Raw genomic sequence first — 26,121 nt, 5'->3', positions numbered from 1 at the left:
GCTGTAAAACTGGTCTGAGCCAACCAGCAGTGAAAATATAATTCCTTTTTGTGAGCTGAATTCATCCAGGAGCAAAACAAAGCGAGAGCCACGGTCCAGCGCTGGTCAGCAGAGCGTGACTTCAGTTCTTCGATCTACCTGGCTCAGGCTGCCTTCAATTACAAACTGGGCTGGGCTTTGAGAGACCAGGCAGCACTTTGTGTTGTTTTTCTCAGAACTGTGTGTGTGAAATTTAGAATTCTGCAGGCTTGGTGGTTGCCTAGTGTTTCTTCCTTGAGGGGAAAATGCCTTAAGGAAAGTTGGAGGAGCTGACTGCTTGTTGCTGGTGCACAGCACCAGGCTTTAGGATGTGTGATATTGTAATTCATACCCTCACCTGCTTTTTTAGGAGCAGCTTTACAGCCAGGTGAGCTGGCTGTGCTGGTGGAATGGGGTGATTTGCTGCTCTTTATTTCCTGAGGGCTCAGACTGGGCTCGTGTCACGCCTGGTGGGGAATGCAGAGGATTGAAGATTGTCCCTGCCTCCCAGGGGTCTAAGACAAGCTGTGGTTGCCTTCAGCTTCACCAGTCCAGCTGTTACCTGTGTTAGACCTGTCTTAACCTCCTGCCCAGGCTGGGCTGCAGCAGCAGTGTCAGAACTGCTCTGCCTGTTCCTGAGGGAGGGGAAATCCAGTCTTCATGGGAGGAAAAAGGCAATAGACTGGAAATGATTACATGACAGCACTTGTCATACCCAACAGGCTGCAGATGGAAAGGTTCTTGCTGGGGATGGACCTGGCCAAGCTGAATTAATACTGGACCCATACATTAAATGTGTGTGCAGCTGGTTTTTACAGATCAGCAAAGATTTTAGCATGAATTCCAAAGAATCCTAATAGATAGGGCAGCCAGCTTCCCAAAAGCACTGCATCTGTCCCTCCTTTCTTTCCCAGGCCTGGGAGGCCACATGGAAGGGATTCCAGTGCAGCTTGGGCAGTGTTCTGGGAGGAGAGGAGGGGAGCAGTGGGCTCACTTTTCACACATTTGGGGTTTGTGGCTTCCTAGATAGCTCCTGATAAAACCACACTCCTGGAGAGTGGAGTGAAATCCAGGCAAGAGGACTCCTTTGGTGGGGAAGGTACACCCAGTGCTTGGAGATAAGTGGTCAGAAGTGCTGCTCATGTGGAAGGAAATGGAACAGAGAGAGCTGCCCAGAAGGGTTGGCTCGTGGGTGAGTGGGAGGATGTGTGCCAAAAAATCCCCAAATCCTTCTGAGAACGTGCCTTCACCTCAGCCTGGCCACCCCCACTGCCCAGCATCAGCCAGGACTGCGTGGAGGATACCTATCCCAAAAATGCACCTTGGAAAGGCAGGGATGGGACCTGTCAGAGCTGTTAGCTCAAGGGCACTGCAGAAAACAGATGGAATATCTCCTGGGATTGCAAAATGCAGCAATACAGTGATAAATCCCTACTGGAAAATAATGTTCCTTTAGCCCACCCTTCCTGAAATGGATTTTATTAGGCTCTGAGTCAGGCAAGGAAATTGGAGCATGTGGTGCCATGGCCTCTGAGGCTTGGACTCATCCACATCCATCTAAATGTGAGCCTTGGTAAGTACTGAGAAATCTGGGAGGGCTGGGCACCTGCAGCAGGTGATTCACCTCCCAAGATTGGTATCTGAGGGAGCTGGAATGAATCACTCCCTGGAGGCAATAGTTGGAGTTAGGAAATAAATAAATACAAATCCAAAGTGTTGCTGAGCTGCCTGTCAGTGTGACAGCTGCTTTTTTGGATCTTGGGAGATCCGTTGCAATGTTCCTTGAAAGTAGAAGCTTATATTGTAATTATTTATTAATGAGATACATATGAGTGATATCTGGACTGTCCTGGGTGTAAATTCCTTTCACAACAACTTCATGCCAAAGCACCCTCATGGCTTTCACTGAAGCTGCTCTTGAGTTGTGGCAGTGAAAATAAAAGTGAGAGTTTAACTGGGAATGTCTGTTTCTTTTTGGAAATGTCACCAAATTCTAGCACTGACAAGATTAATTTTCAGAGGATTTTTAAAATAGATTGCTAACCTTTTGGTTTGGAGTAGAGTGTATAAATTGTGGAATGATTGGAAGCACATCTGATATAATGATATATCAGATGATATATCTGACATGTCTGAATTTTCATTACAAAATCTATAGCAGAGGGATTTTTTTAAATGGGATGGTGTGCAGCTTTGAATCAAATGATTTATCTTGCTCAGTCAGTGCTGGAATGGTGGGAAGATGGTCTGATTCTGAGGTTGGCTTGAATTGATGTTGGATTGGGTATATCTGGGGGGGGGGAAAAAGTCCTGTAGTGCTGGAAGGAGACAAAGAGTCTTAAATTCTGCTGTTCTTCCCTTCTTTGCCTGGGAAAAGGAGATGTCCATCCCCTCCCCATGGGAGGTCAGTGTGTTCTGACTCCAGAGATGCCATGGTTAATTCTGAGATTCCAACACAGCATTTGTTTTTCAGTGGAGAGCCCATCCATGTTTTCTGACTACAGAATTCAGTCCAAAACATTCCCCTCCAAATGGATGTTCTCAATTCTTTTTTTGGTAGGTCATTTTGTGTTGTAGAAGTTTTGATTCCAACATATAAAAATCATTCTTCATTTGCAGCAGTGTCTTCTACATTCCTTCAAACCCAAAGGATGCTGTCATGCCCCTTATTTTTCAAATATGAGTAGCCACTGTGTTTCAAAATGCATATTGCAGCTGCCAGTTCCACCACAGATGTTCTCAAATAAGCTTCTTCCCCAGGATCTGTTCTGACACTCCCACACTGGTGCTGGAGTGTTATTTTTGGTGTCAAATCAATGAAATTCCTTGTCCATGCTTAAATATGGCAGCGATACATTTGTTCGAGTTATGCTGAAATGAGAAAAAATATTTCAATATTTTTAACTCTACTTTCAATAAAATGTACATAGAACAAAGATTTGAACAGGAATTTGGGTCTGAAATTTAGAAGTTTGGGAGTTTTGAATTTCTGCATTTTTTGATACTGATTTTTGGGAGAATGTTATTTTTGATTTGAGGTTTTGGAGATGGTTTCTAAATTTGAGTGATGGAGTTAGAGTTATGGGTGTGTAGTTAGAATAGAAATATGTAATTTTATGTGGTGAAGGATTTTGAATTTGGGATTTTTAGAATATAGTAATAGCAATGGAAAAGATGGAGGGTTTTGGGTGTTATTTTTTATTATTTTAGGTAGTAGTTTTTGGTTGAATAGTTAGTGTTGTATTGTGAGTTACAGAAGTTTGGTTATTGAGTTAAAAGTATAAATAATTTAGGTTTTAGCTCTTTATTGGACTGTTTAGCTTTAAAAGACCTTGTAACTAGCTGGATTCAGCTCCATTTTGCTCCCTTTTAGCTGGTAGCTAGAAGTGTTGCAGAACTCTCTGTACTTTAGATAAGATTTAATAAACAACCAAGTCCAAACACGAGAAATTCATCTCCTTCGTGTTTATAATCCTGACTCTGAGTGAAGGCAGAAGAAAATGAAGACAAGGCACTGATTAGGTAGTGCAGTTACCTCATTTACATTTGGGGCTTTGCTAGTAATTGTTTTTATATATTTTGAGGAAAGGCCTTGATCCAGAGCAATACAAACAGGAGCCACTTATTTCAGAAAAAGAGAATTTGAGAAATCCTCTGGTTGATGTGCAGAAAGAGGCATTTAGAGGCTTGCAGTTATCAGGGTTGCTTGTAGAGGCATCAAACTTGGAGCAATTAATAAGGGAAGCTCCATCTCAGAGATGAGCAGTCAGCTGTGAGCCAAGGAGATGCAGGTCTGGGGGGGATTTTTTTCTTTTTTTTTTTTTAACTGTCTAATTCAGATTCTCTCCCCTTACAGATAGGCTGGAACTGCTCCTCTGGAAGGGTTGTTAGGTGCAAGGATGTAGAGTGGCACATCCCTTGATCAGGCACTGAGTGAATTACAGGATGTGAAATTTAAGTTCTCTTTGTTAATTTTATTTCAAGGATGGGAGGACACGTGGAAGTTGTTGAGATTCCTGGTTGTAAGCAAAGTTTCTGTCTGCTGATCTTGAGTGAGGGCTGTGTACAGACACTGAAGAGATAATTGGCAGAAATTGCTGATGGATGTCACTGGTTAACCACAACAAAAATATCTACTCTTTCTGCTTTCTGCTCTTGACAATAGTTAATCATAGTACAAGAGAAATGCTGTACGCCTTCACTGAGTCATTTGTTTTTCATTATAATCTGAAAATCTTTTCCCCTAGACAAAAAAAACTTAAGAAATTTAACCTTCTCATCCCCTTCAAACATGAAAACTTCCAGAACAAGCAAATAATGGATGAACAAGGCATCACTGTGTACTAATACACAGAGACCACTGCAGTGTTTAAATGGAGAACATTATCCCAAATATCTGAGACATGCTGAAAGGAATCTTCTTCACTGAACAAGGGATGCTTATTCTTCAAACCTGTGTAGCACTGCCAGCAAAGTGTGTGTGCTTGTTTTCTTCATTTTGCTTGGCTTTAGTAAAATGCAATCCTGACTTCACGCCCCTGGTCAGATTGCTGGTGCTGAACGCAGGAGAAGTTGGGGAGTTTGTCAGAGAGTGTGTGCCCAGACCACTGGGCTGGTTGTGGTGGTGTGCTGTGGGTTTACACCAGTGCAGAATTTGATTTTACAGGCAGTGGCTGGGGTGAAATAAGCTATGGACACAAGTCACTGAGGATTGATGGTGTTGCATGCCCTGCTCCCAGCTGTGTGCTAACAGCAGCAAATAATCCAATTAAAGCCTTACCTAATCCAACCTAATGAAATTTTGTTGTAAAATGGACAGAACCAGCTCTCCTCACCTCTCCCAACAGCAGCACTACTCAACCCCCTTTCCATGTGCACCTAATATTTCCCTGGCTGTCAAACTCACATCATCTTCTTCTTGCTGTGGATCAGTGAGAGCAGAATTTCACTGTGAGAGCTTCCAGCCCTCCTGATGGGGATGTGCTCAAGGGGAGCTCATGCACAGGCTCTGGAAATGCTGGGCTCATGGGGTGTGAGCCAGCCCATCACCAGGGTGGTGCTCTCTCCTGCAGGCACCACTGCAGGGTGAAAGGAACATTGGCAATTCTTCCTCCAGGGCTCGATTTAGCAGGAACATTCTAGTGATGCATTTTCCACGCCACACCAGACCTGCTCCTACCTCCATCCATCTGTCAAAGCCCAAAGAAACAATGATAGATCAGGAGCTGGGATGCTGAGGACACAGCAAAATAAGTCTGTTTTAATACTGAATGAGAAAAAGGTGGATTGTAGGTGTCTTGAGTGGCCTTTTGGCAAAGCTGCTCTCTCTCCTGACTGTGGTGGTAGCTGGAGGTGATCAGTGCTCTGCAGGGCTTTGGGAATGTAACACACAGAAATTGTTCAGCTCATTTCCATTACCTGTTTAACCATCGATTTCACTGTGTAGTCAAGTAAAGAGAATGTGCTTTGGTGCATTCCATCAAGGCAGATGTTGCTGTCTCTGAATGAGCCAGCACTTTGTGTCGGTAATGCAGTGTCGTGAATGCACAGATGGCTTTTGGAAGGGAATTCAGTTACCTGCTTGAGAGAGTCTAAATTTCCATCAGGGCAGGTGGATAAAAAAGAAAAGAGCACAGTCAATCCTAAGATGATCTGGCCATAGAATTTAGTTCCAGGACTGTATTTTTGTGTTGCATGGATTGTTTAACTGGCAGTCCATTTGAACAGCTGTCAGGGGAGGTTCAGGTTGGATGTTAGGATGCAGGGCATGGTTGAGAAGTGGTCACAGCACCAAGCCTGACAGAGCTCAAGGAGCATTGGGACAGTGCTCTCAGGAACGTGGTGGGATTCCTGGAGCTGTCCTGTGCAAGGCCAGGACTTGGACTCCATGATCCTTGCAGGTTCCTTCCAGCTCAGGATATTCCATGATCCAGTTCTTGTAGCAACTGTGAGACCAGAAACGTTGTCCAGATGAAATTGCACAGCTTGGTTCTTTTTAGTCCAATCACCGCTGTCAAATGCTAAGCATGTCTCATACCTGAAGATGATCTGAAGAGAGTTGGTTTTGTACCCCAGAGTGTAATCCTTCTCTCCAAGCCCTCTGGAAAATAACAAAGGATTTCTTTAGCCAGGGTGAGGACACATTTTCTCACTGTGTGAGCTGCATCTGGAAACCTGTGCATGAGCAGAAAGCCACAAGTCATGAATTGCATTCAGAGGGGCAAGGAGCTGTGCATTGATCACAGGGGTTGGTGAAAATGCTTCTGAGGACCAGCATGTGCTGCTTCTTCCTGGCTTGAGTGGACACAAAGGCAGCAGCAGATGGGGGTCACCTCCTCCCGCAGCTGGGACTCACAGTGGTGTTAAAGAGTGTGGAAATGCTGGACTTGAGTGATATTCGTCACGTGGTTCAGGTTAGTCACAAGCATAATTACCTTGCTAAATCAAAGTACACTGGGATATGTGTATAATAATTAATGCAAGGTGGGGACAGACTTTGTTAGAGTCTTGTGAAAGCCACGTGTTCCCCTTGCTGGCTTCCCTTTGGTCTCCATGAGCAGAGAAATGGCCTTACTTCTTAAGCCATAAAGCATCTACACTTGCAGAGCAAGGAAATAGATTTGCTGAAACAGATTAAGAAACTAAAAGTAATTGTTAAAAAAAATGGGAAAGAGCATGGATTTTTTTAATCCAACAATGAAAAATAATCCAGGTGGATTTGGCACGTTAAGATGTGCTGGTTACAATAATGTGAGGTTACTTTCCATTTCTCCCTTTCTTCTTTGTTCAATCCCATTGGCAGTCTTGCTTTGACACTCAGTTACAACCTCCAAGGAGCACTTCTAGCAGCAAGATCTGACAATCTAGCAAGGTTTTTCTTACTTGTTTTTTTCCCAATCTCTTCCAGTACCATTCTCTTAAGGCAGCAAATGATGCCCAAAATGCAGTTTCGTTCTCAGCCCATGTTGACATCCCTGCTCAGGGTGGTTGTTCAGGGCCAGGTTGGATCACCCTGGTCAGGTGGAAGATGTTCCTGTCCATGGCAGGGGGTTGGAACTGGATGGTCTAAAGTTGCTTTCCAACCCAAACCATTCCACGGTTCTGTTATTCCCTGTATGGAAGTGCAGTGGGAAATGCTTCTTTTGATCCCTCCGAGTTTTGAAGGGTCTTAGTGTATCCCTGCTCCATAGCTGAGAGTTGTGGGGTGAGACAAAGAGCCAGAGTTCCATGAGCTCAGCCTTCCCTTCCATGGGACAGCCCTGCCCACCTGGGGGTTTCACTGCCCAGCAAATGCTGATTTGTTGTCCCTGCTGCTGGCTCCAGCTTTGGAAAGTGAGCCCAGCATTTATCTCTTCACTTCTCCTATCAACAGATATCCTTAAAGTATGGTCAGATTGAGCAGCATTAGGTGTCCCAGGCTTTCTAGCTGTAACAATGAAATATTGATAAATGGCTGTGCTGTCTGATTACTCCAGGTATAAGGGAAGAAGAATTCAGTAAATCAAGCAGTGACTTTCGATTTAATGCAATTTCTGAATTACAGTTTTTGTCTCACCTGCTGGGCTTGTCAATGCACAGGAGAAGATTCATGATTCTCTGTTTTACCAGATACAAATAACTCAGAACTCTTTTTGCACATGAGGAAAAAGAGGCTTCCATCAAATTTTGGTTGCATAGATTTCTGCTGAGTATAATGTGAATCTTGTTCTGAAATTAATCTGAACTGAGACATAACATGTGTCTTTCAACATAATGAAATCTCTTTAAATGATGAATATCAAAATGAGGAGTGATTTGGAGCCAGCCACCTCTCTGGCTTCTTCTGCAAGGACAGGCAGCTGGCAAACACTTCCTGAAAATAAAACCTCTTTTAAGTTGTGGACCTGAAAAATCAGAAATGCCTCATTGAACATTTCACCCCAAAAGCAGTGATTGGTTTAACCCTGTGGAGGCTGCAACTAATTTTCAAATGACAAATGAAGGTGTAACTTGCAAGATGTTTACTAAGTCTGAGGAAGTAGGTGATGTTTTTCTTGTTTGACTAGTGGGAGAGGGAGCTCTTGGAGTTTCAAAGTAAGTGGAACAAAGTAATGCAGGGAGTTGTGTGGCTGCTAGATTATTATTTTCTCCATTAAAAAGCAAATTTGGGAGGGTGAATGGCTTTTTAAAGATCTGAAAACATCCAGCAGGCTCTAGAAAGCTCTTTAGAAAGCAATGCTCATCAGAAATTGAGGAGAGGCAACACACAGTCTTTCTTAGACTTGGTGAACCCAACACACCTTTAAATCCATGGAAGATTGCATGAACCCTCTGGCAAGAGTCCTTTCTCAATTCTTGAGTCTTGGATACAGCCCTTGCTTTGGAATATGCTTTCAAGTAGTGGTTGGGTTTGGTGTGTTTTGCTCAAAGTGCACTGGAATGGCCTCTGTTGCAACAGTGAATGTTCCCCTCTGGGATTTTTGCCACGGCTGCTGCACATGTGGCACCTTACACAAGGGGTCTGTGTCTGTTTTTGTATTCTTTCCACTATGGAATAGTTGGGATTATCCTATGAAATCCTTCCAAGTCACAGCAAGCTCAGTGGCTGCTCTGGGTAGGGGTATCTTCCATGAGTTTAGGTGAGATGGCCACCAGTTGAAGTAGCAGCTGCAAAACAAGCAGTGGGTGATCTCAGCTGGCCATGAACACACATTTATTCCTGCCAGAATGGCCTGCCATCCTGACTTGCTGCTGGAGAAGAACTCTCTTGTGCTGCTCATGTGTGCTGACCTCTTACAGAGACAACTTCAGTAAATTTGGAAGTCCAAGCGCAATCGATCACCAGTCACTGATGGATTCCAGCACTGCACTCCTTGCTGTTGATTCCTGATTCTTAATCCAGCCCTTCATGCTCTTACTCATTAAATGTGATGTCCTACTCACTGGAAAATTTTTCATCTGGTGCCATGGTATTTCTGGGACCTGGTTCTTCTCTGCCACCTCATGCCTCTGTGGGAAATGTCTCATCTTGGAGCTGTCTGCACATAGCAGAGGAAGAGAAATCAACTTCTGGGAAGACATGGAGATTCTGATTTGGTGTTTGTCAACACTTAAAATTGGCATCTTCAATCCTGTAGCAGAAATCTTCATCCAAAAGACCCCTGAGTGACCGGTGGAGTCATTCCTTACAAGAATCTCGAGGATCATTCTGGAGCATGGAAAGAGGAGGCTCTCCTCTAGAGAGGCTCCCAGCACTGGGGCAGGCAGTGGTTCCTGAGCCCTCCTTCCCATGCTGAGGGGGAATGGTGACCTCTCCTGAGGCCTGGTTCAGTGTCAGGGCTCAGGCAGGGCCCCACGTGAGTACAAATCCCTTTGTGCACGCCCTGTGCACGGAGCCGTGGGGCTGAGGATACACTGCAGCACGGGGCTCTCGTTCCTTCAGGGGGAAGAGACTGGTTTTCATGCAGCACCTTTTTATCTGTAAGGGGGGAGAGAGTTAAGTATTTATTTACTCACTTATTTGCTTTCTCCTGAGCAGAGCTGAAACCTGCATTTTTGCCTTGCGCTTCCTTTCGTGTGCGTTTCACTGCCAGCCTGTTTGAAAGCCCCGCGTTCCTCCGGGGACTTCCCAGACAAAACTGATGCAAACTCTTTCTTCTCAGGTGCCTCACGATCATCTGTCATCCAATGCAAGCCAGGAGGCAACTGCCCCAGCAGACACAGAGGCATGACTAGGCAGCTCTCCCCTCTATCTGTTGCTGAAGATTCTGCTGCTCCCATTCTTGAGCTGCAGAATCGAAGTCCCTCGGGAATCTGTCGGCACAGCAGAGTCGAGAGGCAGAGCAGATCAGGTAGGAACCACGGCCACACTCCTCTGCAGAGATGGGGCAGGGCCTGAGCATGCTGAGGTTGGTTTTGCCTGAGCAGGTCCCTGGCGAGCCCGGGGTGAGGCGGGAAGGTGGCACGGACGGGAGGAGAAGCCTGGGATCCGCAGGTCCGTGGCGTGCCTTGGGAAGATCCTCAGAGCTGGCTGAGCCTGGCACACGGTTACATTTCACAGAGTGGTTGTGTCTCCTCAGCTTCAGCCTGGACACACTCCAGGGCCCTTAGGGGCTCCTTCTCAAAGGCACTGAGGACATCAGCTCGTGCCACGGATGGCCTGGTGAAGAGGAAGAGGAGGAGCAGCAGGTCAAGGATCTCTAGGGAAGACCAGCACAGCTCAGATCATCGGTCAGCTGCACTCAGGGCTTCCATCACCCGCTTCACTGCAGAAGTTTAGCTCCAGTGAACCTGTAGGTGTGGTGAACACTGAACTCTTCACCTTGGTGTCCATCCAGGGATGGGATGGGAGCAGTTACAGTGTGCTTGTGGGTCTGCTAAACCACACTGTTGAGGAGGAGAGACTTTAAATGAGTGAAGTAATTTAACTGTCCAAGCTTTCTGGAAGGAAATTATTTAATTGCCTAAGTTCTTTGGAAGACTGCCTGTGTGCACACTGTGAGCAAAAAGGGGAGGAAGAACAGGTTGGATCTCCCTTGCACACTGGACCTTCCTCTTGTCACTTGATCACTGATGGCATCAAGAGTCACCATTTCCTCCTTGTGTTGGAAAACAGAAGGATCTCGTACTCCAGGAATGCTCTCTTGATGGAAAACCTCAGAAGAGTGTTGGAGTTGATCATTGCTGTAAGGAGTTGATGCAGCACCTTGAAATTAAGATTATAGCTAAGATATCAGAAAAACAAATCTCATTTTTCCAGATATCAGGCTGAAATAACTGTGCATGGTGGCACTAAGGTCCATCCAAAATCAGAACTCATCTTCTCCAAGAAAGGGCTCTAGGCCACTTGAGTAGTGTCTGGCCATCATACTCTTCTAAAACTTTGCATTTATTGATTTCCCTTTTGATCCTGATCTTCCTTCCTGTTCTCATCAGAGAAGTCTTAACTAGGACTGACCCAATAGGTAAACAAATACAAAGAATATGATTTTCTAGGGTCATCTTGCCAAATAGCCAGAAGAGTTCTGATGAAAGGTTTTGTTTTGATTTTGTTCCTCTCACTCTTCTGAACACAGCAAGCAAAAGGCTCTGCTGTGCCCATCTTGTAGGAATTGCACTGTGGCCCAAAGGACATTCAGGGATGTTTGTGCTCACTGCCTCCCACACAGTTTGCCACTGGCCAGTGCCATCTCCCTGTGTTACCTGCAGTGGGATCTGCATTCTGACCTGTCCTTTCAACCTTACTTCTGTTTATGCTCTTCCCAGCATAAATCTCCTGGTTTGTTCCAGTCCCCCAAGGATTTCTGCTACCTTGCCAGCTGTAAAATGCTGTCTCCCAGCCACTTTGGCTGATCAATTTGTTTTCTCCTCAGTATCATTTGGGGTCTAAACCCAAATGCTTGCTCCAGTCCCAGCTTCATGACTTGGAAGTCCCTAAACTTTGATAGGAACCACATGCCTGCTCACCCTCTGTCTTCAAGTTCAAGCCCTGTTATTATTTTGAAATGTATTTCTTATCTTGTCCTTTTGATGCTTTGGCCAGGAATTAGGTGTGCACATCCCATGGATTTTGAAAGCTGCTGTCAAGCTGCTCTGTCACTGGGATCAATCACAATTTCACTTAAGTTAATTGCAAATATCTGGTCTAGAGTTAAGTGCCTCCAGTGAGCTTACATGTAGATAGATGCAGATCTATGAGAGTGGAACCAGCTCCCCTCTCACCCTGCCTTTCCATTATCATTAAATATAAAGGGGCCCCAGACAACATGTTTATCCTGAATACACAATTATTTGCTAACTGCATCACACAGGATGAATCCCACTGATTAAACACTTACAGCAACTCCCCACTGTGCATTTAATTCAGGCTAAAACTTAGAGATGTCTTTAAATCCAAGGTAGGTCATGCAACAATGTGTGTCTCTGTGCCTTTCCCTGGCATTCAGACCTGGGACTGTAACATCCAAATCAAATGCTGATGGTGGTTTCATGCATAGTGACTCCCACTGCACCATTATTTTGTAATTGAAAAATAGAAATCATGGCTAAGAGTGCTTTATTATTCTATCATTGTGTGATTATTTTAAGTGGTAGCTGAAAAAGGACTAATTGCATGGTAGTTTTACTTAGCAGGAAGACCTGCAAGTTGATGCTACTATAATATATTCTTTTTAAGCCATTCTAATTTGCAAATAAACTGTAATTTACCTTTCAACAGATGTCAGTCATTATTAGTACCATAAAAATATCTACTTTCTCTCAGCAGCCAAAGAGAATGCTAAAAGGATGCTTGCCTTTTCAGACCCATGGCTGATTATCCTCTGCATGTTTTTAATAAACCTGTAATTTTATTTAAATCCTTGATTCACCACTAAACAATGGAGCCACTGAATAGAGATTATTTTTAGGAAAAAAAACACATCACACAATTACAATTACAAAAAGTTCCATGTCCTAGTTAGGAAAATTCTTGATTGCAAATGCACTCCCTGCTATGATAAATCCTTTTTTACATGTAATGTTGTTTTACAATAATAGCTTGGAACCTCAGTCTGAAATTTCTTTATGGTTAATGTAGCAAAAAACAATAATATAAAAGGAGGCTAAACCTGAGTGTGAAAGGATACCTCTGTCACATAAAAGTTCAATATAGGACAGTGCTCTCACTCAGTGCTTCTATAACGTCTCTCAAAATCATATTGTTTCTTCTGTACATCACATCATGTGTCAATGTGGCTGATAATTGATAGCAGTAGTTCAGAATAGCTTCAGGCCATGATTTTTAGAAGGTTTCCTATTTCTTGTACCAAACTGGTGTGATGTGGTCAAACAGGGGGAATGGGGGGAGCTCACAGGGTTGTGTCAGTGCTCCTTGTTTTCAGCTGGGACCCAGGAAACCAAAACTGGGACCATGAGCTGCATCTCTGGGAGGGCTGTCTGGAGAGCAAGTCACCAGCCAGTGACATTAAATTCAACCCACTTGTGTTAGAAATGTGCCCTGAAAACCACTGTGCTAAGATGGGAAATGCCACCTCTCTGGCTGCTCCTTGTTTATGTGCACAGCTTTATTTCTAGGCTTGCCAAGATTCCCTTTTGCCCAGTTTGTCAACTACAAAAATGTAAGTACACCATCCTGACTGCAAAAAGCCTCTCTCTGCTTGGGCACATAAAACCAAACAGTTTCTTTCTTCCCCATCCCAGTTTGCAAATAAAAGAAGTGATTCTGGAATTTAAGTGTTGAGGGATAAGAACTTGCTCCTGTCTCCAGACCTGCTCTTCTGTTGCACACATGCACAGTAATTGCCTCTGCAATGAAATGTTGGTTCCAAGGGATGTATTTTCATTCTGGAGATTTGCTGGCACAGGGAATGAAGGGCTGATAAAGCAAATAGTGACAACAGCTTATTTGTAATGCTGTTACTTCAGCCCTCAGTGTTGTGTTTGTGGTTTGTTCTGCCTCCTTGAAGTGACAGAGATGATATTATTAAAATACTTTTGTGTAGGATTTCAGTATTTATGGGACATGGAGGAGTTGCAGGGAGAAAGCCAGGCATGATTTGTGACTTGGACCAGAAAGGGAGGTTTCACCAAGAATTATTTTGAATGCATTCATTACATGTACAACTCTTTTTCTATTCTTCCTTTTTTTTTTTTTCTTTTTCAGGAGAAGAAGGAACACAAACGCACACAGAGAGCAGCAGCCAAGAAGCTGAAGGACAGACACGATGCCAGTCTTGCACATCCACATTTCTCAAGCTAATCTGGAGATTCCTGATCATTTTGTCCGTCTCTTCCTCCTGGGTTGGGACCACACAGTTTGTCAAAATCACTTTTGAGACCTTTGACTGTCCCTTTTTCATGACTTGGTTCTCAACAAACTGGAACATTATGATTTTTCCCATTTATTATTCTGGGCATCTTGCAACTGCACAGGAAAAACAGTCTCCAATCAAAAAATTCAGGTAGGATTTATGGTGGCAGTATCCCTTTAAAAAAGCTGATTCCTGAGGGCTGAGATCACTGCTGTGCTCAGTTCCACCTGTGGTGTCAGAATAAAGGTCATGCTGCAGAAAACTTCATTCATAAATAGCTCACAGGAGGCTGACAGATGAGTGATGGGTGCTGAATAAATGGACACTTGATTGTTAAAGGGGTTTTTAATGAGTTGAAAAGGTCAATAATCTGCTTATAATTGTTATGTTGTCTAGTATCTCTATATTTTGTGTTCTTGTTTGGATCAGGCCATTGATTAATCTGTCCTGGTCCATTTATGATACAATAGCAGTGTTGGGTACAGCCAAACCAACTCCTGATTTGGATGATGAAGGATGCTCAGAGCTGAGGAGGGGGTTTCCATGTGGAAGGCCATGGCTTGCTCTCTGTGCTGAGCAAGTACAGCAGGCTGCAAACTGCCCTTTCCTCCTGCTGCAAATTCATAAATCCCTTTTCAGCTGCCCCTGAGAAATCAGAGAAATCCAAGGTTAAGGGGGACCCAGAACATCATGCAGTCCAAGCAGCAGTGCTGCAGTTTAGCTTCACTTCAGCCAGTTCTGAAGAAAACCACATCTAATCTGTCCCCAGGGCTTGGAAGTACCTCACATTCTGTGACAATTGATTTCACAGTTCCTCCTCCACTTTTATTGTTCCACTGATCTGACAGTGATGTGGGAGCTGCTTTGAAGGACAGGGCAGAACTCCAGAGACAGCACACCTTGCCCAGGGAGGGGAGAGATTCACAGGTCACCTAATTCTGTTGTTCTGGCTTGGAAAACCACCTGCCAATCCAGCAGGATTGTCTGTTCCACCAGGAATTACCCAGCATGGGGCCCATCCCTGGCTCCTGCTGTCTCTGAGCACACAGGGAATCCCATTTGTGACTGTCAGGGCCAAACTCTTCCCTCAGCTGCTTTTTTTTTGCCAGGATCTGGGATGTAATTTGGCCCTAAATTATCGTTTCTGTCAAATCAGCATGACTGAAATTGAGCAGTTGCACTTAATTAAGTGCTTCTCTGCAAACCCTGGTGCTTTGCCTGTTAATGATGCTTCATTCAGAGTTCTGCTGGAGTGTTTGTGAGAATATTACCAGTGTCAGCTTGGCTTCTGCACGAGGGGTGAGGCACTAACAATTGCACAGCAGGTGAGGAAGGAGGTGAGAACAAACATCCCTGCAGATAAATCCCCTGCTGTTGGTTCATTGATTATATCTCTATCAGAGCAAAATTTTGGGGCAATGCTAAAAAAATCCTATGCTTAAATAGTTGATATATCTCCCCAACTGTTAAGAATCCTTCTTTTAAAATTGAGGACCCTGGAATGCCACAGGAATTTCTGCAGTGGGTCAGTGAATGTGTGGACTCAGGACACCAGTTTAGAGCTGACTGGAATCTTCCCAGAGTGTTTCTTATTCCAGATATGTCAGGAACTCATGTCCCAGGGAGGAAATAACTGCTGGTAAATAATGATTTCATCAGGGGAACAACTGCTTGGTCTGTGCTGTGCTACAGCTTGACTGTCCAAACTTTCAGTTTGGGTATGGGATGGGCATCTCCTCAGGATGAACTCTGCATTTTTTGTTAACTTAAAGGGTTGAAAATTTGTAGTTTTAACTTGGAGACAGGTTTAATTTGGAAAGGATCTTTGGAGGTCATTTCACCCAGCCTCCTCCCCAGAACAGGGGCGTTTTCAAACCTTGATTGATTGTTTGTGTATTTTCTTGATTTGCTCTCTTGATACTGTTCCTGCTACAGTGCTTTTTATTACATTTTATAAGATTTCTTGCTGCTTCATTTGCCTGTTTTATTCCTGTGCAGAGGCTAATTCTTGTCAATAAACCCATTTGCAGCAGTTCCAGGCTTTCCTTGGAGACCAGAGGTGATTTATCTTTGTGTTTCTGGAGGATGTAGTTACTCTCTAGGAGCTTTAAAGACATCAGACATTTTGTCCAGCAGATATTCCCAGTGGATCTGAACAATGTGTGCCCCTGGATCCCTGGGAGTGTTAAAGGCCAGGTTGGATGGGACTTGGAGCAGCCTGGGATATTGGAAGGTGTCCCTGCCCATAGCAGAGGGTTGGAACTGGATGGGCTTTAAGGTCTCTTCCAACCCAAACCCCTCTAGCACTCTCTTATAATATTTGAGATTATAAATTGTGTGTTTCTTACCTTTCACACCTTACCTTAGAGATTCAATCCTGTGGTCTGAGAAAATAACTCATGGTTATGAACTTGCTGCTGCCTTTAGGTGAAGGGTCTTGGTTGTCTTGAGGCAGAAGGCAGCTCTTGATATCCCCTCAGTATTGTAAATAAAAGCTATATCCCTCATAAAGAGCTTGAAACTTCTTCCATTCGTACTGGACAAGATGATCTGAAGTTCAGGAAGCTCAGATGTAGGAAATCTAACCCTGCCAGCATTTACCACAGCAGCAGACACTGCACAGACCTGACTTAGGAGCCTGATGCACTTGTGGTGTGGAATAGGTGGGTGAAATTTTCAATGTCACTACATTGTGCCTCCCCATCTGGCACCTTGGCTTCTCAAGGACAAGCACTGTGACACTGAGCAGCTTCCTGCCAGGATTCACCCAGGTGTGAGAGCTGAGATTGGTGCTGCAGGCTCTTCCCAGCCTGGGGCACTGGCCAGGGAAAGCCTTGGGAGGTGCAGGTTTGATGTGAGCAAAACATGCTGGGAAGAGTTGGATTTCTTGGATAACATGAGTGAGCATCAGCTGGAGTGCAGACTGAGCCATAAGTAGTTGGTATTTGTATATGAAGCTGTCACTGCAGGTTCCTCACCCCCAAATCTCTCCCTCCTGTTGCAGCAGCAGCTCAGTCCAGCTCTGTCAGCCCCCTCTGGAATGGCACTGCAAGTCCAGGGCTGCTCTGCAAAGAGCTTTTCAGGGGAAACATGAGGAACAGCATCAGCACAAAGCTGGGTTCCCATGGATCATTCCTGTGGGACACAGCATTCATTGGTGCTTCATGCAGAGCTTCATGCAGAATTCCCTTTCCTTTGGCTGCAGCTCTCCACCAGACAAACAGAGCTGCTCAGGCCATTTCTGCCAGCTCAGATCCTCCCAGGGCTGGGAACACAACTCACCAGGGTGCTTAACCACGCTCACTTTGGTGCCTGTCCCTGCAGTGGAGCTGGGAGGTGTTTCATTGCTGCAGATGCCATCATTTCAGCAGAAGCACTGGGTCTGTGCTCACAGAAGGTGCTGCTGTGTTATTTGCTGCCCTAATGTCACTGTGGCCTTGCCAAGTTCCAATCCAGGTGATGTCACTGCATTGTCTGTGTTCTTGTACTCCAGCCTGTTTGCTGTTTTTAACTGTGAGCTGCTTAAAACCAGCTGCTGGATTTCAGCTGTGAGTCAGGAGGGAACAAACCCATCCCTGTGCAGGACCTGGCATCAGAATAACTGAGAGGGCACACGAGCTATTTAGTGGGTGCCAGAGGCAAAGCTGCACAAGTGCCTGAGGTGCTGTAATTCCTGAGAGCATGGCACACTGCCCAGAGCTGATGGCTGAGGGCTACCTGCAAGTAAAAAGAGTTATTTGTGTCAGAGGGCAGGTTTTAAATAGACCTCTTGAGCATTTGGAAATAGTTTGTGTCTAGTTTCAGGGTCGGCTGCCCTTAGATGTGTCTGTGCCTCTAAGTCAGCAGCCTGCAGCATTATTCGTGTGGGGAGGGTTCCCTCTCCTGAGCCCAGGGTTTTAATCACTGTCATGTCTGATGACTCCTGCAAGTTTAATTTTAGTTGCATGTCAAAGAGGCTGAGTTAACCACTGAGCCACCAGCCCTCACAAAGCCTCAGGCAATCTGACTGGGAAAATAAAGTATTCTCCCTATCTCCTCATGGACTGAGCATTATTCATGGAGCTCTCCCAGGCACAGGGGTGAATTCATCAAGTCTCTGTCTCACTCAGCACCCCCTGTCAGAGACTTTGCTGTATTTTCTCCACTGGGAGCTGAGGAACCACTGAACACTGCTCTGTGCTCTGCCCTTCCACCTGCTTAAACCCCCACTGCCTGGGTCTGTGAAGCATTTCCAGGTTCTTAATTTCCAGATTATTAATTTCCAGATTATTAATTTCCAGATTCTTTTCTGGCTGTGCATCTCTGTTCAGCCCTCCCTCTGCTGAGAACTCAGAGATCAGTGACACTGCTGGGGCAGCCACAACTGCCTGTCCCAAATCACTGAGCCAGAAGGATGTGATAACCACTGAGCCTTCCTCCCTGGAGGATTCACACTCAGGGCACTTGGAAATGTCCTCCTGACTCTGCTCTGGGTTTGTCTGTGAGCAGGACAACAAAACCTGGCCCGTGCTGGCATCTGGGTCCAGCTGTGCCCTGCATTTCTGCAGCAGCCCAGGCACCTTTCTGCCTTGTTTTAACAGCACAGCTTCTTTCCTGGTGGAGCACCCTGGCTGTGGTGTGATGGAATGGTGGCACAGCCACGCTGCACCCACCTGTCTGCAGGTGAGATGTGGTCTGAGCTCTGCACCCACCTAAGTCTCAAGGGGAAGCATCTTTTAAAGGTGAGCTGCTGTATCTGCCTGCCAAGGAGCACTGAAGTGCTGCCAGTGAGTCCCTTGTCATACAGGGAAATTTGTCACCTCTAACTCCTGTTGAAATCAGAGTTAAACAGCCTGCAATCAAAGTTAGGTGTTAATTTATTCCCTTCACCAAGCATTTGCTTTGCACCTCAGATAAATGATGCACACCAGTAGCTGTTCTTTTTTTTTATTTTAAACATTTTTATCCTGATCTTTGGTGAACAGGACTGCTGAGAGCATTGAGGTCAACTAGAGTGAAGGAGATAATTAGCAGATCCACTAGCCTGAGTGTTAGCTTGTTACACAGAGTTTGAGAATGGAATTTATTGTTACCAGAAATGACTGCTTTGTACACCAGATTGTCTTGGTGGCATCAGGAAATGAGTGGTTATTGAGTAGAATCATAAAACCATTTAGGTAAAGGTGTAGCTGACCTCAGATGTTATTGTTCTGCTTTCCTCAAAATGAGAGTGATGGTTTCCAATCTTAAGAGTAAAAAACTGCAATGTCTTTAACAGCAAAATTCCCAAGAATTACTAAAAATGGTTAAGGGGCCCTGAAAACAATTTTGTCTTCCAAATTAGGATAATTATCAAACCACCTCCAAATAACAAACATTTCTGACATCATATTGCAGTGCAATCTTCCAAGTTCCTAATTAGTTGTACATAATGAGTGTTTTATCTTCCCAACACAGCCAGGTTTGGCTGTGAGCACTTTGGAGCCCCAGAGCATTTGGATTATTCCCTCCATGTCCCTTTGGAGGGATGTGCTGCAGGTTGAGGGTGCCTTGGTTCACTTCCCTGCTTTCTGGGGTCACTTGTGGCACCTCCCAAGTTTTCACCAGTGTCAGGGAGCCTGCCATGCCAAGGAGTGAAGCACACTGGGAATATCTTCAGGAATACCTTCAGCCAGGAGTGCAGACTGTGAGGTTGCTAAAAAAACATCCTTCCCAGTCTGGGAAAGGCAGAGGTTCCTGAAATCCTAAGAAGCAAGCAGCTCATTTGAGCTGTGTGTGATGCAGTGTTTGGGAAGCTGGGGGTTTTGTTCACAATTTAATCCTCGAGGAAATGTCTCCTAGAAAACACAGCTTTTCAATGAAATACAATAAAATGAAGCTGTTAAATACCTTTCCCTCCCTTTCCCTTCCTTCTCTCACACTTCTGTTTGCCTGGCTCACTCCCATTCCTGGTGGCTCCCTTCCCCACCATGCTGATGTGTCTGGCACTCTTTTTGAGCATCTTTAGGCAATTCCTAAAGCTTCCTTGGCCTTACATAAAAATATATTTCAATATGAATGAAAACAGGACTTGGAGCAATGCAAAAAAAAAAAAAAAAGGAAAATTGGCAAGCTGCAGAGAAAAATGGGTGATTCTCATCCCTGTGCTCATGGCCTTGGAGGCAGAGTCTGGGAGCTGTCAGAACATTACAGATAACCTTCATTTCTGTGTGTGAGTCCTGGGATTATTGTTGCACAGAGTGTGATTATTCCAGGTAAGTTCTGTCTTTTCTTCATGCAAAATTGCTGTTTTAAGAAGATTGTGGGTCGTTTTCCCCGTGTGAATGAAAGAATGGATTCTCTTGGGCGTGTGGAGTCGTTAGGAAAAGCAGGATAAAAGCCAAGTGAATGTTTGTTGTGGGAGTGGATGCTGAGGAGAACCCTGGCTGAGACTGAAACTCTTTTCTTTCCGTAGGGAATGCAGTCGGATTTTTGGTGAAGATGGTCTGACGCTGAAACTCTTTCTTAAAAGGACTGCTCCCTTTTCTATTCTGTGGACTTTGACTAACTACCTGTATTTACTGGCTTTAAAGAAGCTCACAGCCACAGACGTCTCTGCCCTGTTCTGTTGTAACAAAGCTTTTGTCTTCTTGCTTTCTTGGATTGTGCTCAAAGACAGGTTCATGGGAGCAAGGGTAATGAACGTGCCTCCTTTTCCACTCTCTCATGTTTTCATAATTGCACTGAAACCCATCAGCCATGGAGCACTGCTGCACTGGGGTGCAGACACACCATGAAAACCTTTCTCATTTAGTTTTATGATGCAGCCTCAGGATCAGTTAGAGACCTCAGAACTTCAGAGGGAATTCAGTGTGGGAATTTCAAGGAGCTATTGAAGCCAAGTGTAACTTGAATTACAATAGAAAAACTTCCAGTTTCACATAAAACTATTCAGTCTTGGCTTATTGTGCTGAGGTTTGGTTAATTTTGTTTTAAACTTAGTGATGAATGCTTCTAACCAAAGTAGTTTTCTCCTTTGTTTAGGTAGACAGATGTTTTCAATGTGTGATGTATTTTTCTTGTGCCACCCTATCACTTTTCACACACATTTACATGTGCATGTGCCAAAATTGCTTTAAAATTAACACAGATCTCATTTGGCACTGAGGTGTTACAGGACTCACTGGCAGTAAAATGGACCCTGCAAAAATTTAAAACAGGACTTGAACAAAAGGGTGTGCCCTTGCACCTGAGGAAAGCAAACTTGAATAATTCTTCCATACACACATCTCCCAACGTGCAGCAATTTAAAGTGTTGGCTTCACACCTTGGATGAGGAGCAGTGAGGATTTCTGGTAGTTCATTGATGCAGATTCCCCTCTGGATGGCTCAAGGACATGCTGGGCACAATCCTGACTGAATTATTGAAAACCTTGAACTTCATTAGGCACTGGTTGGGGCCAGGTGTGGTGGCTGTGATTAGAAGGGACCAGCAGCAGGTGGATTTAAGTTCTGTGGAAAATGTGATGGATCAGGACACTCATCCAAGTCAGTTTGTTTTTTGAAAATGGGCACAGCAGCTTTTTCTTTTTTTCTTTTTATTTTTTTTTATTTATTTAATAGTGTGATAGAAGGGTTTAGAAATTAAAGACATCCTGTTGTACAGGTGTCTCATCTGGCTTTTGGAGCAGTCACTGGGACACTGAGCCAGTGCTTGAAGGTGAAGCCAGACCTGGATATCTTTTTCATACACAGCTGAAAATACAGAAAGATCAGGTGAATGTGGACACCCTCAGCCCACTGACTGACTCAAAGAATAAACAGGGTACAAAACCCTCAGTTCTCTGCAGAAATACCAGGAACAATAACTACCCCTCTCTGCCCCTTGCTCATCTGAAAAAATTGAACATTTTGTACCCTTTCAGCTAACTTTCATCTCAAAGCAACATCTTTCTGTTGTCCTAGCCTGCTCTGTTAAAGAAAGCTAGAAACAAAAGCTATTTAAGTTATTATTTATTTTTCACTGACTAAAAAAGGTTACCATAAATATGAATTAGTAGAATGCTGTAGACACCGTGGGGTTCTCACAGGAAAAACTTTTCCTGGAGAGAAAATTTCCTGGATTTCACTGCCTGCTGGCAGAGCCTGGATGCCCATTGCTGGAGAGGTAATTCACAGCAGCTCTCCTGACAGAATAACACTTGATGATGTTAATAACCAGGCAGGAGAGTGTTTGAGAGCTTTTTTATTTGGCTTTTTGCAGCACAGACCCAGCTTTTTGTGCTCTGGATGCCTCAGCTGCTCTCAGAGAGCAGCAGGAATTGGGTTATTTGGACATGAAAAGAAATAAAGGTTTAATCCTGTACTCTGAGCCATGTTTTTGTGGAAAAGCTCAGCCAGCTTTTCCAAGGAGCTCAGCTCCCTGCAGCTCTTCCAGGGGCTCTGCAGCACATGCCCAGCTCCCTGTGTGCCCAGGGTGGCTGCAGCAGTCCCCAAACTGCCCATGGATGCTCATGGCCATGTGGGATCTGCCTGGCACCCCTCTGACCCCCTGGCATCCCTCTGACCCCCTGGCACCTTCCTGCACACCCAGCCAGGCTGCAGGGCTGGATTTTTAATTGTCACATCTTAAAAACAAAGCTGCCTTGCTGGCCACGCTGTGGAATGGCACAGTCCCACCTTTGGGAGAGTTAAATAACTGCAGAGGGGCTGCACACAAAGTTTCAGCTGCAGAGGCTGGGTTTGAGGCACCCAGAGTGTGTGCCCTGCAGGGAGAGCCATGTGCCTTCAGTGGTGAAGCTCTAACCCACCCAAGAGAGAAAAACACCAGGGCAGGTTTAGGTTGGGTATTAGGAAAGATTTCTTTACAGAAGGGGTGGTCAGGCCCTGAACAGGCTGCCCTGGAAGTGCTGGGGTCACCATTCCTGAAGTGTTGAGAAAAAGTGTGGATGTGGTGCTTGGGGACGTGGTTCAGTGTCAGGTGAAGGGTTGGACTCAGTGAGGTCTTTTCCAACCTCATCAATTCTCTGGTTCTATTTGCCTGTCAGAGTAGTGCAGGTGGAGCTCAGGTACCTTGAAGTTCCTCCTGCCCTGGCCAAGGACACACAGAACCATCCCTGCCTGCCCTCAACCTTTGCTTGCACACTTCTGAACACCTCTCAAATTAACAACATCTCCATGTTACACTTTGGGAAGTCCAAACAGCTTTGGCTCAAAGCAAGCAGAAATATTTAAAATATTTACATATTTGAGTAGTTCTGGCTTGTGCTGCTTAGATTTAGACAAATGCTTTTATGTTTGCATGTTTAAGCCCTTGGTTGGGCTTCATGTGTGAAGTTAATCAGTGTTTTTTAGGTAGGTACAGAAGAACATTTTTCTCCCCTGAAAATGTTGACTTTAGCCTGGAGAGAGGTTTCTTCCCCATCCTGGAAGGTGTTCAGTGCCAGGTTGGACAGACTTGGAGCAGCCTGGGATGGTGGGGGGTGTCCCTGCCATGGCAAGGGGGTTGGAACTGGATGATCTTTGATTTCCAACCCAAACCATTCTGTAATTCTTTACACCTCATTTTCTGCTGTGCTCCACATAGAAAAAAAAAAAGTTTCTGATAAACTGTTGGTTGGCCTTGCTCTCTTTCAGGAAAAAAAGAAAAAAAAATGAAGCAAGCTAATTTAATTCCTTAGCTAGGAGGCTCCAAAAGTTACTGTGCTATTCCATTAATTAAAACCCTCATTTAATGAGCTGACAGCCACCTTTGCTTCCCTGTGAGCTTGCAGAAGCGAGCTCTGGTTTCTAAATCCAACACCTGAGGCAGGCACAGGTCAGCTGTGCTGATGCCCTGGCATGCAACACGCAGGATGAGCCTTGAGCATGAAATTTAAATAATGTTTTTGCTATTTTCAGTCTCAGGTCTTCCTTATGTCTCAGGAGGTGATGTTGCTCCACATGTGTCCATCATTTTAGTTGTTTCAGGGGAAAAAACAAGTGCTTGGCTTTATAAATATTTGATTAAATTAGGAATCTGGCTCTCTAAATTGGGTTCAGACAGATTGGGAGTGAGTTTTTCACAATAACAGGAAAGGGGATGATGGATCTACTCATTTTCACTGGCACAAGGGAAGGACTGAGCAGTGGGGGCACCAAGAGTTAAATCTCCATCCTTGCCCTTGCAAGGAGGGCATTGCTACCTTGGACTCTTGTTTTGCCTCCTGAGACAGACACATGGCTGGAAACAGCCCAGCTGAAATCCTGAATTTCTGTGCAGGACAGGGGGGTTCTGGACTCTCAGAGGAGAGGCTGAGGATGTCTCAGGGCTCCTGGCTGTCACTGGGCATGGCTCCAGGGATGGTGTCTCCCAGGATGGCCCAGCTGCTGGAATTGTTATCCTGGGAAGGGAAAGGGGGAAACCTCCTGGTCCCCTGTTGCTAAAACCCTCCCAGGTCTCATCACACCCCTGACTGAGATTCCACAGGGGATTCCAGCCCACAGCACTGGGGGTTCTGGGCTTCAGCTGCCATTTCCTGGTGAATTTGGAGGTTTTGCTGACCTGCATCTTGCATTGGGGTGTTTCACATCTAAGCAAGGTGGGATTCAGACCTGCAGTGGGTTTGTGACTTTGGCACAGCCACTGCCATGTGAGGGGACACCTGAGTGCCTCCAGGACTGGAGAAATAAAGCTGATGGTGAGGGGGAAGGACTTAAAGCTGCACCAGGAGATGAGTTTTCCTGGGAAGATGTTGGCCTGGATGCCTGTGGGATTTAGGAGCGTTTTAACCTGGAGTCTCAGAGGTTGGCCCTGCCCTGGGAGGTGATTCTGGGCTCCCCATTGTCCCCTGTGTGGGAACACCTTCACCTGAGTCGTGTATCCCAGTCCTGTGTGTCCCCTGAAACATGGCTTTGCTCTCCTGCTGAAGTTATTTTGTGGGAGTTTTTGTGCTTATTGCCTCACATCTGCTGGGGATGAGTGTCAGTTTTTCTGGGACTCTTGGTAAAACTGAGAGCTCTGAAAGGCTGTTTTACACGAGGGCACATGTTTGGATCAAGATTAAGTCTTTGAAGTCTGTGGGCTGAAGCTTAGATTTATCCAGGACTAAAAATTTCTTAAATGAGGTTCAGTGATGTTTCCAAGAGGCAAAGTGCCCATGTCACATTGGTGTTGGCTCAGGAGTTGAGCACTGGCTGAATTCAGAAATTCACACTCCACATTTACCTGCTGAGGGCAATTAGGTGGAGAAGGGGAATTTTTTAAAGAGTAAAACACTTTGGGCTCCCTACCACTTCCTTAAGGTTCTTGGAGTCAAGACCCAGAATTTCAGATATGGTGTAGTTAATGATTCCTGTTCTTTTTCTTTGAACCTCCTTAGATGCTCTCTCTGGGATTTTCAAATGAGGCCAAAAACCTGAACACAAAGGTAAAGGCTTCATGAAGAAATTTGATCATGTCTGTCCAAAAAAGCTGTCAGGGCACAGCCAAAACAGCTGGAAGAGCTCCCTGTGGTACCCTGGTATTCCAAAATACAGGGCTTATTCCCCTGGACTAAATTTCCAGGATGTTTGGCCATCCAATGTTTGCATTTCAAGTCAAATTAGTGGCATTGCTAAACATTTCTCTTGGTGTACAGTAGAACGTGATGCCTTAAAATTTCTTGATATTGCAGTTGCCTCTCCAAAGTGGATGTTTAGCTGACAAAATGCATAATGATGGATGTTCTGCCAGTAGGCCCCAGCAGAATTTGCAGGGCTGTAGCTCCTCATCCCTGTCAGTGCACACACTTTCATTATGCCTTACATCTCTCCCACCATCTCCTGTTTAAGGGAAAAGCTCCAGGTGGGTCATGAGAAGCCCCTGCCAGTGCTGATCTCAGCTTTACACTGCTTTGCTTTGTCTGTGCAGATAGTGGCAGCAATAATGGCAATCACAGGAATTGTGATGATGGCATATGCAGATGGTTTCCAGGGTGATTCAATTATCGGGGTGGCCTACGCCGTGGGATCAGCCTCCACATCTGCACTCTATAAGGTGGGTCACAGCTGTGTGCTGGCACTCCTCAATTCATTGTTTAAAAGGCACAAAGAGAATTGCTGTAAAATAAATGTTTTGTTATGTTCAATGCTCCTGCGTCACTCTTGTTGTGACAATGTCAGGAAATCTGGGTAATTAATTGTCATCTGCCAATTACCCAGAATGGCTTTTCTTGGTGAGCCTTTAGTGAAATCCCCACTGCCATGCCATGAGGAGTTTAAGATCATTTTTAAATCATGACAACAGAGTTTATCAGAGTTTATCAAAAGGGTCTTCAAAGGAGAGCCAGAGTGGCCAGCTCTTCTACCTGCAGCTCCCTGGCACAGGTAACTCATC

General features: G+C 44.9%; 1 protein-coding gene across 5 annotated transcripts in view; it reads left to right on the top strand.

Moving 5' to 3' along the window:
- SLC35F4 (solute carrier family 35 member F4) overlaps positions 1-26,121 on the top strand; it is a 113,676-nt gene that overhangs the window by 80,892 nt on the left and 6,663 nt on the right. For 2 of the 5 annotated variants that reach the window (XM_042779395.1, XM_033062927.1), the window contains exons 2-5: positions 9,660-9,848; positions 13,661-13,958; positions 20,242-20,461; positions 25,657-25,782. In XM_042779395.1, the coding sequence (XP_042635329.1) occupies positions 9,660-9,848; positions 13,661-13,958; positions 20,242-20,461; positions 25,657-25,782 (833 nt within the window). Of the gene's footprint in view, positions 1-9,659; positions 9,849-13,660; positions 13,959-20,241; positions 20,462-25,656; positions 25,783-26,121 lie in introns of those variants that run through there. The other 3 variants (XM_033062928.1, XM_033062929.2, XM_033062930.1) reach the window with 2 other exon arrangements.

Source organism: Catharus ustulatus, chromosome 6 (genome assembly GCF_009819885.2).
Source record: "Catharus ustulatus isolate bCatUst1 chromosome 6, bCatUst1.pri.v2, whole genome shotgun sequence".
Classification (NCBI taxonomy): Eukaryota; Metazoa; Chordata; class Aves; order Passeriformes; family Turdidae; genus Catharus; species Catharus ustulatus.
This window is presented reverse-complemented; position numbering and strand designations above follow the sequence as displayed.